General features: G+C 61.2%; 1 protein-coding gene across 11 annotated transcripts in view; it reads right to left on the bottom strand.

Annotated features, from left to right (window-relative positions):
- ATP2B3 (ATPase plasma membrane Ca2+ transporting 3) overlaps nucleotides 1-14489 on the bottom strand; it is a 42838-nt gene extending 28349 nt beyond the window's left edge. For 4 of the 11 annotated variants that reach the window (XM_012437889.2, XM_012437891.2, XM_012437895.3 and 1 more), the window contains exons 1-10: nucleotides 14156-14489; nucleotides 10165-10362; nucleotides 9769-10026; nucleotides 9220-9345; nucleotides 8747-8872; nucleotides 6057-6098; nucleotides 4231-4431; nucleotides 3404-3618; nucleotides 2597-2839; nucleotides 1962-2203 (exon numbers count right to left, since the gene is read on the bottom strand). In XM_012437889.2, coding sequence (XP_012293312.1) covers nucleotides 1962-2203; nucleotides 2597-2839; nucleotides 3404-3618; nucleotides 4231-4431; nucleotides 6057-6098; nucleotides 8747-8872; nucleotides 9220-9345; nucleotides 9769-10026; nucleotides 10165-10362; nucleotides 14156-14363 — 1859 coding nt within the window. In that variant the 5' untranslated portion in view covers nucleotides 14364-14489. The remainder of the gene's footprint in view (nucleotides 1-1961; nucleotides 2204-2596; nucleotides 2840-3403; nucleotides 3619-4230; nucleotides 4432-6056; nucleotides 6099-8746; nucleotides 8873-9219; nucleotides 9346-9768; nucleotides 10027-10164; nucleotides 10363-14155) is intronic. The other 7 variants (XM_012437896.2, XM_012437890.2, XM_012437892.2 and 4 more) reach the window with 2 other exon arrangements.
- Between the last annotated feature and the right edge of the window lie 938 nt (nucleotides 14490-15427).

Genomic DNA, 15427 nt, shown 5'->3' with positions numbered 1-15427 from the left:
ATTAGAGCGCCCATGACTCCAGGAGCTTCTCAAAAGGGACAGGACTGGGAGGATTCGGGTGGGGAGAGGAGGGAGCAAAGGAGCCGAGGGCCACAGAGGCGGGCGCGGTGGAAGAAGCCAGTGGGGCTGTGAGCGCCACGTGCTGCCACCGCATGGAACGCTGGTAACGAAGGAAATGATGTAACAGAAGCTGTGCGGATGGAGGGCCTCCTACGGATGTGGATTCACCCATGGAATTCTCACACCCCTTCCCAGAGATAAGTGCCCTGTGATCTCCGTACCACAGGGGAGACTGAGGCATGGGAGTAGGGGCAGTAACTCGCTCACGTACACTCAGCCAGCAGAGTGAAGCTGGGCTGGGCCTTTTATTGACAGTCCCTCTGTGAATCCCAGTGCCCGCCAGCTGAGGCCCCCACAGCAGCACGGATGGCTCTGGGGAGGAGGAGGCCCTGGTGGGGGGAGTTCTGGGGGGAGTGCTGTGGGCAGGGAGGCCAGGCAGGATGCACTTGGTGGTCCAGTCTGCTGAAAGCAGGAAGAAGGGTGATCCTGGGCCTTTGGGGAGCCCTGGATGTCCTGCAGAGGACCCTGTCCTGAGGGCCCTGGGAGGACAGCCATGAGGAGCCAGGTGGGTGGGGGACAGAGAGGTCAAGGCCGAGGAAGGCTGAGTGGGTGTGGGGAAGCCAGGGCGCCTGGAGGTGAAGCTCCCTCCCTTTGTTCTGACAGCTTTATTGGGATATAATTCACACACCACGCAGTCCACCCATTTAAAGTAGATAATTCAGTGGTTTTTAGTCATAGACTTGCACAACCATCACATCTCCAATTCCAGAAAATTTGCATCATCTCTAAAAGAAACCCCATGTAAGCAGCAACATTTGTGCATCTCAGAACACTGTCCTCAGCGTGATAAAGATCTAGGATGCAGAATGCATGAAGAACCTTACAACCCGCTGATAAAAACACAGGCAGATGGCCACTCAGCACATCAAAAGAGGCTCAGCGTCATTAGTCATCAGGGAAACAGATACCTCCTCACGGCCACGGGGATGGCCCCACCAGCATTGTCACAGCAGAAAATAAGTGCTGTTGAAGATGGGGAGAAGGTGGGACCCTCGTGTGTCAGCAGTAGGAATGTGAAATGGTTCTGCCCCTGTGGAAAACAGTTTGGTGGTTCCTCAAAAAGTTACACACCATGACCCAGCCATTCCTCTCCTAGACATCCATCCAAAAGAATGGAAAACATGGGTTCACACATTCATGTACATGAATGTTCACAGCAGCGTGACTCACTACAGCCAAAAGGTGGAAACAAGTCACGGGCAGGTACACAGATGAATGACCTACCGAATGGTATTAACCTGAAACAGAAAGCAGGGCCCAATGGGGCGGTGCCTCATGCCCGCAACGCTGGGGCGGGTGGGCCGCTTGAGCCCAAGACTTCAAGACCAGCCTGGGCAACACGATGAGACCCTATCTGTACAAATAATTTAAAGATTCGCTGGGCATGGCGATGTGCACATATAACCCCAGCTACCCGGGAGACTGAGGTGGGAGGATGGCTTGAGCAAAAAAAAAAAAAAAAAAAAGAGGAAATCCGTGACTTGGGTGAAACAGAAACTTAACACTGAGGGAAGAAGCCAGACACAAAAGGCCACACGGAGTAGGAGTTGTCTGACAGGAAATGTCCAGAAAGGCAAATCCACAGAGACACGAAGCAGATGAACTGGCTCTGGGGCTGGGGAGGGAGCGTGGAGAGAGGCTGCTCGTGGCTCTGGAGTTCCTTCTGGGGCAATGGAAGTGTTTAGGAACTGGGTTGTGGTGATGGCTGCAGGACATTGTGAATGTGCATTCAACTGTCCGCTGTAAAGTGCTTGAAATGGTGAATTTTATGTTTGCCCTCTTTGACCACAATAGAAACAGAAACTGCGTGCATAGCCATGTGCCTCCCACTAGCCACTCACTTTTTCAGCAGGATCTCTGAGGCCCCCTTGCTGAAGAGGCGGAAGCCGCCGTCAGGCATGCGGACGACTGTGCTCATGGACTTGCGGACTGAGTTGAAGGTGTAGACTTTGTAAAGTTTGTCTTCCGGGATCTGCTCCCGCAGGGGCTGGAAGTCCCGCTTCAGGTCCAGGACGAAGCCCAGCAGGGCGCACTCCGTCTTATTGCCCACCTGGCGTGGGAGGGCGCCTTCCTTCTCAGGAGGCTGCAAGATGAGTAGGGCTAGCATTGCACCGGGGACCTGAGACCTCCCTCCCTGTCATCCCTGTGTGGTCAGCACGTTGTCAGCGTGTGGGAGGCGGGGAGCAGAGGGAGGTCTCCCTAGAGGACTGCAAGGGCCATGCCTTAGCTAAGGCAGTTTCCCAGCATTCACTGGGCTTGGAAGGGCCTTCCAGAATTGGCAGGCCCTGCCCGACAGCCAGAGCCACCCGTGAGGATGGACAGGAGGGTTAGCGGCACCCCAGAGACCACTGTGGCTCTAAGCAAAAGTTCTCAAGGGGGGCCTAATGAGCGCCTCACGGTGGATCCCCTGGCACCCTGGCTGGGTCCTCCCCTGCTCCCGCCCCGGCCCTGCCCACCCGCTCCTGCCCCAGCTCACTAGTATTTTGGTGGTGTAGGCACTGTTGATGGAGATGGCATGGACCAAGAGGTCAAGGATCTTAGGGGTCAGGGCGCTGGGGGCCGGAATCTCTTTGTAGTGGGTGTCCCCTAGATAGGACTGGACCACGGTCATGCGGTTGGTGGTGAGCGTGCCCGTCTTGTCGGAACAGATGGCTGTGGCGTTGCCCATGGTCTCACAGGCATCCAGGTGGCGGACCAGGTTGTTGTCTTTCATCATTTTCTGCAAAGGGTGGGGGCGGGGTCATTTGGCCCAGGTGCTTGTTGGGGTGGGGGAGTGAGACATGGCAACACAAACACCACGTGACTGTGTTCTGCTCAGCCAGCCCCACGCGTGGCACTAAGCCCACAGCAAGGCTCTAAGGCACCAGCAGCCTCATCCTACGGCGGGGGCGGGATGCGCACCCAGGGCCTCCCCTGCCCGAGCCCCCTCTCAGCTACCCACCACCCCTACCGCTCTCCCACCTCACCACCCCATCCCTGGCTCCCCCACCCTCCTCCCACTGCCTCCTGTTGTCCTGGGCCCTCTCCTGACCCCCACCTCCCCGCTTGGCATCTGCAGGCAGCACCTCCATCCCCTTGCCCACATTGTGCAGATACTGACCCCCTGGGGAACCTGAGCTGATGGGTCAGGAAAGCGGCCCACTGGGTCCCTGCCCGGCACCTCCCTTCCTCCCTTGAGCCATCCCAAACTTCCCCCAGTTTATACTGCGGCCGAGGTGCCTAATGGCTTCCTACCCAAGTTTCCGCTTCTGTAAACGGTATCAGCTGTAAGTTTTATGATTACCTTGACAGAGTAAGCTAAGGAGATGGTGACAGCAAGAGGCAGGCCCTCTGGGACAGCCACAACCAGCACAGTGACACCAATGATGAAGAACTTCACAAAGTACTGCACGTAGACTGGCGTGCACTCTGCCAGCCACGTCCGGCCTTCCACAACAAACGTCTCGATCACAAAGTAGAGGACCAGGATGATGACAGTGATGGCGGACATCACCAGCCCTGCCACAGCCGGGGGAGGACAGAAAAGTGGTTGCCAGGGGTGAGGGAGGGAAGGAGACAGGAGGAGGGAAGAAGAGGTATTGTCACGGTCTCGGAGGCGTTTGCGAACGGCTTGTGGATTTGCCTTGCCTTTTGGGATAAACAGCCCTGGCTTGGCTCAGCAGGTGAGTTGGGGCCTGTTTGCAAGGGGGCTCTGTGTGGCCTCTTCTGGAGTCCTGATGGCATCAAAGGCACTGCTGGGGAGAACCAGCAAGCTTCTATCCCCCACTAACCCCCAGAAGTCGGGGTACCAGCCCCACATTGCCCCCAGCTGCCTTTCGAGTGTGCCAGGGCAGAGCCTGGAGCCTTGGGTGGGGGCACCTCATGGGCAGTGGCTCGGTGTGTGACCCAGGGCTTTGGTCAAGGGTCTGGGATTTATGCTCACTAGGGAAGGGCTGTGCCAGGCCCTGATGGCCATTGCTGGCCCTGGCCTGTGCCCCTGGCTGCCTGGTTCCCACATCGCCTGCCACATCCCCTCCACCTCGCTCTGCACAGCCTGGGCTCATCTCCAGGAGCCCAGCATCTTCCATGTCCACTTGCTTGCCTGGGCCCACCACCTCCTGCCGTCCCTACCTGCTTTCCCGATCTGCACGGCTAGCTTCGTGAGCTTCCCCTGAAGGACAGACTTCTCTTTCTTGGGTGCGCTGGTCTTCTTCTTCTCCCGATCCTCCATTTCCCCACCCTCCGCACTCTTCAGGGGTTGCATTTCCATGGCCACTGCCCCATCCTGCTTCTTAGCTGCACACAGAGGAACCCCATCGCCAAGGTTAGAGCCTGGCTGGGGAGAAGGGGTTACAAGGGACTTTCATGGGGAAAGACATTCCACACCACAGAGAGGATGCAGGATTCAGTGGCGCTTTCTTATTGCCAAGTCCACCCACTTCCTTTCTCCTGCCACCTAAGCCCAGGCCCTCTCGGCGTGGGTGGGGTGGCTCCAGCACTGTTCTAGGTGGGAGAGAGATGGTTCTCTCGGGAGAAGGGAGGACAGACACAGCACAAGGAATTTGGGCACACAGACAGGGTGACCGGTCTTGGAATGCCCCAAATAATACCTGCGAGCAGAGGGCTGTGGCCCATGGAATGTTCCAGAAACCTGAGCTGACTCATCTGCCTACTGGTGTCCATGTCACCTCCCACCTCCCTCAGGGAGGCCCAGGAGCCCCGTGCACTGTCCTCCCACCAGCCAGCCCTGCACCTGCTCAGGCTCCATCTGTCCCTCCAGCACCCTCCCCGCCTCTCCCTGGAGCAGACGGCTCCTCTCCCTCCTTCCCTGTGGGTCCTGTGCTCCTCATCCGCGCTACTCTTGACATGGTGGCGGTGTGTCCTCCGCTCTGGCTCACTCCTGTCCCCACTCCTCTGCCTCTGTCACTTCCTCATCTCGCTCCTCACCAAGCTCCGGCTGCACCCACTCCATGTCCCAGAGTAATCCGGCCACCCTACCTCCTCTTCGGCCCCAGGACCAATACAGCCACCTGGGGGCAGCAGACTCATCTTTCTCCCTCACTACTCTGGCCCCCCATCCACTGGGGTTCTTGGCACTACCGCCATCACCTCTGCCTCCTCTTACTCCTGCTCACCTGGCAGCCCAAGGCTACTCGCCATGGCTCCTCTTCCCAGGGGCTTCAGGACGCAATGGCCCCACCCAGCTGGGCCCCTCTAGCTTTGCACCCTACCTGCTGCCACCTTCTCAACCCAGGGCTTCAGCCATCAGGCTGCCCCCGGTGCTCTCCCAAACCCAGCTCCACACTGGGCGTTGCCGGCTTGTCTCTCTGCCTGTGACCTTCCTGAGGGCCAGGACCTGCCTTGTCCCCGTGGAGTCCCAGCACCTAGAGCTGGCTGCTGCATTGGGCAACATCTCCTCTGTGGGCCACACTGGCCTCCCCCACTCCCCTTCTCCTGCTTCCTGAGTCTCACAGCCAGGAGCAGGCCAGCCCCAGGGTGTCAGCACCTACCAGGCGTCTGGGGCTGAGAGGAGAGTCGAGTTTCTGTGCCTCAGTGGACCATTCTGTCTCCCAGGTCCACAGACTTGGCTGAAAGGAAGCTGGCTTGGGAAACACCCTGGCTGGTACCCAGAGCTTCAGGCGAGTCAGCTCTTCTGGGCCTCAGTTTCCTCATCTGGCCAGAGTGGACCTGGGGTGCCCACTTACAGGTGATCCTTACACCCGTGCTGGGCTAAGGTCTCCTCTAGGCGCTGTGTCTGTGGCCAGGATGCCCTGAGCAGCCCCAGGGGCGTGCCCTCTCCTACCTCTGCACCAGGACGGGACTGTGCAACCCACTCACCTGGTCTCCAAGTGCTGCTCCTGCCACCAAAGCAGGTGACCCTTCCCCCGCACCGCGCCCTCCACCAGCCCACCCCGAGGGCTCCAAGCCAGTGGCGCCCGAGCAGCAGTGCACGTTACCTTTGGTCTGGCTACTCTCCATGGCCCCATCCTGCTGCTTGCCTACAATGGAAGAGGGATGACAGACACGAAGGCTTGAGGACACCGTGTGGCATGCACATGCACGGCACAGCCTGGGGCACATGGCAGAGTGGGTGGGGAGGACGGGCCTGCTTGCACCTCCCAGCAAGCACACAGTCACCATGAACACTGGCATTCCTGAGCCAGACCCGTGGTCTTTGAGCCTTGAGCCCAGACCTACAGTGAACCCCTAAAGCCAGCCCTGGATGGGCCCTGGGTCACACGTGGCTGGCAGTGGGAGGTTCCCGGAAGCTGGGACCTGCTCCCTGCAAAGCAGCTCAAGGTGCTCACTTAAACGGCCCCTAACCCCTGGAAACCGGGCAGACGGCACCCAGCTGACCTCAAGTGATCCTCCCGCCTTGGCCTCTCAAAGTGTTGGGGTTACAGGTATGAGCCACTGCGCCCAGCCCCAGTGTGTATTTTAAAGGGAAGAAGGAATAAGACTTTAGGACTCCGCCAAGTACTTTTAGTTCGTTGGTCAACCTAGGGCCACTGCACGGGAGTGCCCGCCTGAGCACCAGCTCGCAGCAGCCCTGGAAGGCCGCTCTGGGCCCCAAGTGGCCCTATGCAGGGGCTCAGGTGGTGGGTGCAGCCACGCCTTCTGAGAGCTGCAGTTAGAGGAGCTTCCTGGGGGCCACATCTGCACCGGCCCCAGCTCTAGAATCGAACTGACCAGGGCAGGAGGGGCTTGCGGGCAACCACGGTGGCTGTGGTCAGTTTCCATCCAATGACTTATGTCACTGGGCATCCAGGGATACAGATGGTGCCAGGTGGCTCCCAGGCAGTTGGGGTTGGGGTCTGGGGTCCCTGGAGAGCAGGGAGAGGCCCTCACTCAGCCAGGGCTGGGGCATTGATCAGGCCCTCTCCGCCCAGGGTTCCTGTGGGCACGGACGGCCTTCTTGCAGGGACGGGAGACCCCTATAGACATGGGATGATCCTGCAGCACAGCAGGGGAGACGGCAGAGCCTTGGGGCCGTGGAGGCCCGAAGTAAGCATGGACTATAGACCCAGCCTGCACACAGACCCTGGGAGGCCTCTGGAGGAGGCAGGCAGTGGGGTGCCTGGGATGAGCATTGCTGGAAGAGGAAGGCTGGGCCTGGCCAGAAGACACAGGAGTGGAGGAAGGTGAGGAGGGGAAGGACACCTGGAGAAAGGTGCGTGGGAGTCAAGGTCAAGAGACAAGAAACAGGGAGTTGGGTGCAGGTGGGAGGGATGGATCCTAGGTGTGTGCCTGGCAGGCTGCATGAACCACCGGGGATATGGGGGAGCGACGGGGAGGGTGAGCAGGGAGCCCCCTGGTCTTGCGGCTACCCTCTTTCCAGCTCGCCAGCTGCTGCTCTCCCTCCAGGGCCCCCTCAGGGTTCCCTTTCTGCAGGAAGCCCTCTAGCTCTGACTCCTAAGTAGCACAGCCTGAGGGCCTGGAGAGTGGTGGGGGGTGGGGTAGATGGGGCCTGGGAGGGGCTGTATGGTCTTGTCAATTTCAAAGAGGAGAGGACTGGAACAGTTGGGAAAGACACACTCATTCAAGGGACAGAAAACGTCGGAGGCTCCAGAGGAGCATGGGTTCCCGTGGGCATGGGAGAGGGCCCTGTGTGCAAGGCGTGGGGACGCAGCCCAGGCAGGGGCAGCTGGGCTTCCTAGGACAGAGGCCTCGGGACTCCAGCCCAGATTGGACGAGGCCCAGGGTCGCCTATCTGCCTGTGCACCCCCAGGGCATTCGCTGGGGTGGGACACTGCACTGAGCCCTACAGGGACATGGGACTTGGTGCCACCAAGAGGAGCCAGTGCAGGGAGACACAGGCCCAGGCTGCCAGAAGGCGGGGCTCATCAAAGCTTCTAGGCCCCAGGAGCAGGGGCTTTGGGCTCAGGGCTGACCTTTTCCCCGGCCCTGACTGCCTGACCCTGGCCCCCATGCCCTACACACTGGCCCCAGGGCCCTGGCTGGAGGCCCCTGGCAGGAAGCAGAGCCTTCCCGTTCCGGCATGGCTCCCTACCCTGTTTCGGCTGCAGAAGAGGCCAGAAGGGGCCGTGGCAGCCATTTGATCTTGTCCATCAGGGCCTCCCTGAACAGTCCTCAGGTTCCAGGATCTGACGACTCTGCCCACTGCAGGGCCTGACAGTGGCAACTCCAGCCACAGGGCGAGGAATGGGCCCTTCGGGCGCAGGCTTGCATTGATTTGTAAGCCCCAGGGCAGTGCCACCACTCACAGGCGGGCGGCCCTGCCCTTACCTGTCCCAGTCCTCTCTGACCTCTGACCCCCACCTCCTTGACTGCCTCCCATGCAGGCCTGGGATCTGTGGTACCTCAGGGCATGGGCCCTGAGGGTGGGCACGAGGGTCCTCGCAGCCCCTGTCCCTCTGACCCCATTCATGCCCAGGTAGGCATGGGGTCCTGAAGCCTTTGGGGATGGTGGTTTCAGGGAAGCTCCCGTTCATAGCACTGGAGGGGCCCTTGGCCTGCCAGCTCTCCGGGGGAAAATCCTCAGAAGAGGACTCCCTAAGGAGAATCAGAAGAGAGGACCTGGCCTCCTACCCACTTGGGCTGGCTCTCCCTGAGCCCCCAGTTGCACGGGCCCACAAAGGAGAAATGGGCTGCATGGAAGGAGGCCCCCAGCGGCACCACAGCCTACCTTTCTTATCCTTCTTCTCTTCCTCCTCTCCGCCAGCTCCAAGCAGCGTGAAGATGATGCCTGTCTGGGAGTTCACGCCAACAGCAGTCACCACCATTCTTCCAGAACCTTCCATGACATGAGTGCCTGGCACAGCAACACAGAGACTGAGACAGGAATTTGCACCACCCGGTGGGGGCTTGTCTTCCAGGGTATCCCGGCCTCTAGAGGCTGTGTCCATCTTAAAACTAGGCTGAAGCCCCCTCCCCCACAGGGCCCACTTAGGGCCTGCAGCCTTCCTGTCCAGCTTCACAGTACGTTTCCAACTGGGATAAACACTGGGCTACGTTGGAACCTTCTGGAAAGGGAACACTACCCCCACTGCATATTCTCCCTGGTGGAAGCCAAGCCCAGCAGAGGGCTTGGACAGGATGCTGGGCCACATGGCTGCCAATGCCCCTTGGTGCCAGGTTGGCTGGGAGGGTGGCCCTCACCTGAGAGCAGCATGGGGTCTTTGTCAGCTGACTTGCGCACGTGGTCAGACTCGCCTGTCAGGGAGCTCTCGTCGATCTTGAGGTCGTTGGCCTGGATGAGCACGCCATCGGCTGGCAGCAGGTCTCCTAGAGCAGCGGGAAGCAGAGGTTTCCCCACTGCCTCCTCCTGGCTGCACCGGGGGAGGCCCTATCAGGTGCCATGGGCCACCCGGGAAAGGGACTTGGGAGTCCCCCTCCTTCTGGGGGGAAACACCCACAGCTAGCCGTGTCATCCTGCTCCTGGGGAACAAGGTCATTTGCACTCTTTGTGTGGGGGAAGCCCTCGGTGGAGGCTGTGGGGACAGTCGCTTCTTGGGGGGCCTGCTGTGTCTGAAATTCTCCTGTTCTGCCCTGCCCTGTGCTCCCCCACCTCCCCCACCTCCGGCCTTCTGCAGGTGACCACACCCACTTCACCAGGGAGAACCTGTGCCAGGGCTCTCCCTGGTCCACGCTCCCTGGAAATGAGAGCTGAGCTTCCTTGACGGGGTGGGTGAAGACCGGGGCACTCACCATACTTGACCTGGGCAATGTCCCCCACCACCAGCGCAGCCACGGGGACCTGGAGGAGCTGCCCATTCCGGATGACCGTGAACTTCTGCTCCTGCTCAATCCGGCTCTGCAGGCCTCGGAACTGCTTCTCCTTGCTCCAGTCATTGAAGGCCGTGACCAGCACCACACAGATGACGGACAGCAGGATGGCGGCCCCCTCGATCCAGCCAGCCTCGGCCTCGCCCTCATCTTCTGCGCCTCCTGACACATTCCCGCAGGCTGTGCCGAGGACAGAAGGGAAGCGGTGGAGGAGACGTCACCGAGAGCCCTGTCACTGGGGTCTCGACATCCTGTGACCCTCCCCTCACCTCAAGTCCCATTCCTGTCCCTGCTTCCAGCCCAGGCCCTGGCCCTCACCTTCACTCTCCTCTCCCGGCGGTGCATAGAATGAGAGGCCCAGAGAGACAATGGCAGCCACCTCCAGGATGATGAGCGTGACGTCCTGCAGCGCCTCCCACACCAGCTGCAGGAAGGTCTTGGGCTGCTTGGGCGGGATGAAGTTCTGCCCGTAGATCTGCCTGCGCTTCTCCAGGTCATTGGTGTTGTCCGCCAGGCCTGCACAGCGCCCGGGAAGCACAGAGGAGAGGACAGGATGGGACCAGCAGGGCCTGTGTGTCCCAGGCCTCCTATGTGGCCCTGCCTGACTGCTCCTGGGGTGGGAGCAGCCCTCTGGGGCCGCCTGGCCAGTGCCTGGCTCTCCCTCTAGACAGTAAGCTCTCAGAACGCAAGACCTGCACAGGCCTGTGGCACGACCCTTTCTGCAGACCGCTGGGGAGGGGGGTGCACGTGGGAGCGAGCATGCAGCCCTCTGGCTGCTGTCACGGGGAGTCCCTAGTGTGAGGAAGGGATGCTAGCCACCCTCCTCCTGACACGCAGATGACAAAACAGGCCAGGAGGCTCCCGGACCCCAGCAGGTCCCAGGTCCCTGTGCTGTCCTGGTCACCTCCACACTGTCACCGAGGGGGCACTGGAAGGCAGGGGACGGGACTCAACAAGGGGAGCACAGAGGGGACTCAGCAGGGTATGGCCAGATACAGCCAAGGGTTGCCAGGATACGGGATAGAGGAGAACAGCCAACTGTCCCCTGGGGAGGGAGTGAATGTCCAGGGGACTTTAGTGGAGACATGGGGAGGGCCACCAATCAGCAGAGGCAGGGATGGCAACAGCCTGGCTTCAACCAGACACCAAAGACCAGGCCAGGGCTCTGCCCCGTCTGGAAACACCTCTCCAGCTCCCAGCCTATGAATTTCCTGTTCAGGCTTCTGACCAAAGCCCCCCTCCCCAGCTCTGTAAGATGGGGCCAGCCAGTCCCAAAGACTGGCAAGGTTGCACAGCCCAATCTATGGGGGCAGGAACAGCCTGCAAAGAGGGCGGGTGGGGCTGAAGGACGGGGGCATGAGCATGGTCAGTGCCAAGGGACTGGGACACTGCCCCCGGGCTGCTCATCACTGAGGCTGGAGGTGGGGAGGGCCCGGTGCCCATGAGTCAGACCTCTGGCCTACGGCCAAGCTCAGGATAGAGCCTACATGGCCTGATAGGACCCGGCGAGCACAGGGCTGTCAGGACACAGCTGCCTTGGTTCTCACGCGGTTCCAGGGCCAACTTCAAGCCCTCAGCCGGGGCTCACAGCCAAGGGATGCTGAGGCCGCTGGGCTGTGTAAGTGCTCGTCTACATGGTGACTTGAATGACACCCAGAGCCACTCAGAGCCACCTGTCCCTATCCAATTCTGTCACTTGTCATCCTTGAAGACGCTCACTTCTCAGCCTTCCTTGGCCTGAAGGTACTGGAGGCTTACATGTATGACTGGCATCGAGGCATGGACACCCACTCAGCCACCTTCTCCCGGGGCAGGCATGTGGGATGACACTGTCTCCCCACATGGGGCTGCCCTCGGCCCCAGGATTCTCAGCTGTGGCTGATCCCAAGCCCTCCCGCGCAGCGCTCACCCAGTGCCCAGGGCTGTCCTGGGCGGTGATCAGACCCACACTGACACCTAGTGGCCAAACAGCAGCTTGCCGCTCCCAGCCCTGGGCAGCTGGCCTCATGCTGCCATCCGCTGCAGGGACAAGGTGGCCAGACAGCCCAGCCCCAGCCCATGGGGCACTCACAGTTGGTCTGGGAAGGCACACAAGACCCCCTGGATGACTGCAGAATGGGCTAACCGTGGGGCTTCTGAGGAGGGCAGGGGAGGCCCCGGCCACGGTGGAACAGAAGCCGCCGCCCAAGCAGCCGCGGCTCATTCAACCCAGCTAGGCGCTGGCCACAGGCGCCCTCCCCACCCAGAAGAGCCACAGCTGTGCCTGCCTCTCTCCCCCTGGGTCAGGTTTCTTCAGGAGCCAAAGACCTCTTGCTGAGGCCCGAGCTTGCCCCAATCGGGAGCCTGGGGGCGACGCTGGACCTTAGCTCCTGGGTGGTGGGGAGGGGCTGGGGACCAGGGACCCAGCTGAGGGGTGTGCACCTCACTCTGGACTGGGACTGTCTCCCGGAATGACAGGAGCTAAGCCAGGTAGGGTCAGTACTAGGCAGTACAAGACCCCCCAGTGACTTGAGAACAAGCAGATGCTAACCTCAGGACCTCTGGGGAGGGGGAGGGGGAGGGGGAGGGGAGGGGCAGGAGAGGGCTCCCAAGACCCCTGGAGTTTCCACTTCCCTTAGCCTGGAGCCTCCATGTGAGTCTGTCTCCTGCCTGCCCCGCCTCACATGGCCAGTTCATCCCTGAGAGCAGCCGGGACCCTGGCCCCTTCCCCAGGAGCTCTCTCGCTCTGGTCAGCCTCTCCCTTGGCCTTGACCTGCCCTTGCAGCTGTAGCCTGGCTCGTCCCTCCTTGGCTACAATGGGCAGCTGCCCTCAGCCTGGCCCTGTGGTCTTAGCCTTCCCGTGGGCTCGGGGTCCTGCTGACCACCGCACCGCAGCAGCCACTGACGGGGAGGAGGAACACAGCTGCGGCCCCAGCAGGCCCGAAGGCAGTCCAGGTCCAGGGCGTGGGGGCAGGGGCTGGCCGGTCGGCATGGACACAGATGGGTGGCCTGCCTGGAGCAGAGGCCAGATGCCATCAGAATTCGATTAGGAGCATCTTGTGCTGGCTTCCAGCTAGTCCTGTGGAGCCCAGAGGGGGACCAGGCGAGGCCAGGTTCCCGGGCAAACCCACCTCTCAGTTCAGCCTGAGATCCAGGTTTCCTGACAACAGCAGCATGGTTTCCAGGATGGTTCTGGAATCCCCTTGGAGTGCTCCCAAGGCAGAGGGGAGTGGATTGATGAGCGGACCGCCAGAAGATAGTCCCCTTCCCGCAATGCGCCACAGGCCAGAAAGCACCTGCCCACGGGGGTGTGCCTGCCTCCTGCCCAGCCCCAAGTCTGCCCACCTTGCCAGGGTCTTGGCATGGGGCCTGGGACGCGACGAAGCCAGCTCAGGCCCTTGTGTCTGAGGAATGAGGGGCAGGCGCGTCTGAGTAACAGGGTCCGGGCACATGACTGGGCTGGGGGATGCGGGGATCGAGTCGCCCACTCTTGGCACCCAAACAGCTTGAGCCCGAGGACCTTGAGGGTTGAAGAAGGGAGGGGCCGGTTCTCTGCTGCTCATTCTTCGGGCAGCAGATCGAGGCCTGGCCGGCTCCCTGCACTGTGGCCTTGAGGACCGAGGCGCTCGGAAGCACATCAGAGGCTAAGCCATCCACCTGTGCACCTGCCCTACTCCGTGCCCCCGCCTCCAAAGGCACGCGAGAGCTCCTGAGGTCCATGGCAGAATCGGGCAGGTTCCCAGGGGCCTTGACATTTTAAATATTTAACAAGGCCTGGCAGACAGGGGGAAGAGCAGCCAGCTGAGGCCCATCTGCTTCCTTTGATCTGGGAGAGGCCAGAGCCCTTGTGGCTAAATGGCCCTCCACCCAACCTCCTGGGGGCTGGGCAAGGAGGAGGGAAGGCCCCAAGCAGCTGCACGGTGCGGGTGTGTGCAGCAGAGGCAGGGTGTGATGGGCGCACCAGCTCCAGGGCACAAAGCTAGGGAGACCCAGGCTGACCCAGAGTTCCTGACCTGGCCCGAAGCCCCCCTCCTCCATCCCCACTCCTCCCTGCAGCCTGCGTGCCCCCTGCAGACACCTCCCATGAGGTTCCTATCTCCGCCTCCGCTACCTGGCTCTATAGAGTGGAGAACTGCTGATTTTGAAGGTGTGGGGATGAGGGGTCAGGTCACAACCCCTTGAGGACCCAGGTTGCCTGGGACCTCTCCCGCTCAAGGAAAATGGCTGAGGAGGGGCACAGGTGGCCCTTGACCCTGGCCAGCCTTGGGGGTAAGGACGCCTGCAGGATGCCTCTCTGAAGGCTGGGGGGAGGGCTGGGTGGCACACTTACCCACTGTGGGCGAGGTCTTCAGCCTCCGGCAGAGCCCGCTGACGTCCCCGTAGGCCTCCTCGATCTTCTGCAGTGCCTCGGCCCCTCTCAGCTCCATGAGGGTGCGCAGCTCTGCCAGCGTGCACCCAAAGCCTCCAGCGTGGGGGGGCTCCCGCTGCTGCTGGGGCTTGGGGTGGAACTCGATGGAACTATTGGCCATGTCACCCATGCTGCCTGTCAGACCTCCTCACAGGTTCAACCTCGGCTCAGCCGCAGCTAGGGCCAGGCGGCCACCCACGGTCCCAGTGCCCAGGCAAGGTTTGGCAGTGGTGGGAAAGCTGCTAAGCGTGGACACCTGGGGAGAAGGAGGCGAGGAGCAGTTGAGACAAAACTGAGGTCCCATCTTCCAGAATATTCTCTGCAAGTCTTCACTCAGTCTGTGCCATGATCCACGAAGTGCAAAATTCACCTCCCAGGCTGGGCCAGTGGCCCTCATGCTCTGCCAGGCCCAACCGGCCGTGCCACTCCTGGGTCCTGCCCACCACAGGTGCGTGCTGCCGGGACCCTGCCTTGGCCAACACTAGCTAGCTGCCTCCCAATCCACCGGGAACACACGCTGGAGTGAGGGCAGCATGCTGGGACTGGTCAGCAGCTGGTCTTGCCCGTGCCCCACCACCAGTCCTGGGCTTGTCCAGCCCAGCTCACTCCCTGCTCTCATCTGGTTAAGACACCCCGGTGCAGCTGGCATGCTATGAGTCCCTGGCGGTCTTCTGGTGCAGCTTTAGTGGCTCAGTTTCTGTGGCCCTGAGGGTGCCTGGGGGGCCCAGGGCGAGGAAAGGAGGAGTCCTGGAGGGAGGGTGGGAGAGAGGGGAGGGGAGAGAGGGACAAGAGGGAGGGGCAAACAGAGGGAGGGAAAGGGGGATGGAGGGAGGGAGGAGAGGGAGGGGATAAAGGGAGTGGCCGAGGGGGGAGGAGGAGAAAGCCAAAGCAACCACGGGTCGCTGGCGAGTCTGCCAATGTCCCACCCACTCCCCTCCATGCCCTTCTTCCCTCCACATGACAAGGTAAGGAGCTAAGGTCTCCCCACACTGAAAACATCCAGGCCACGGCCCTGGCCAGACTGCCTACCCGCCTCTGCCGAGCATCGCAAAGTTGTCATCCCTCTCCCTGTCCCCTTCACCTTATCCAGGGACCCGCTAGCACCCAGGCTGCTCCTCCTGCAGCCATCACAGTGTTCGGCGGGTCCTCCTCCCCCACCACTGAGCCTGCAGCTTGTCTCTCCCCACTCCTTCC

Source organism: Aotus nancymaae, unplaced genomic scaffold (genome assembly GCF_030222135.1).
Source record: "Aotus nancymaae isolate 86718 unplaced genomic scaffold, 86718_ANA_hifiasm-v0.15.2.pri h1tg000138l, whole genome shotgun sequence".
NCBI classification, from domain to species: Eukaryota; Metazoa; Chordata; class Mammalia; order Primates; family Aotidae; genus Aotus; species Aotus nancymaae.
The sequence above is the reverse complement of the archived record's forward strand: the minus strand, read 5'-3'. Positions and strand labels throughout refer to the sequence as shown.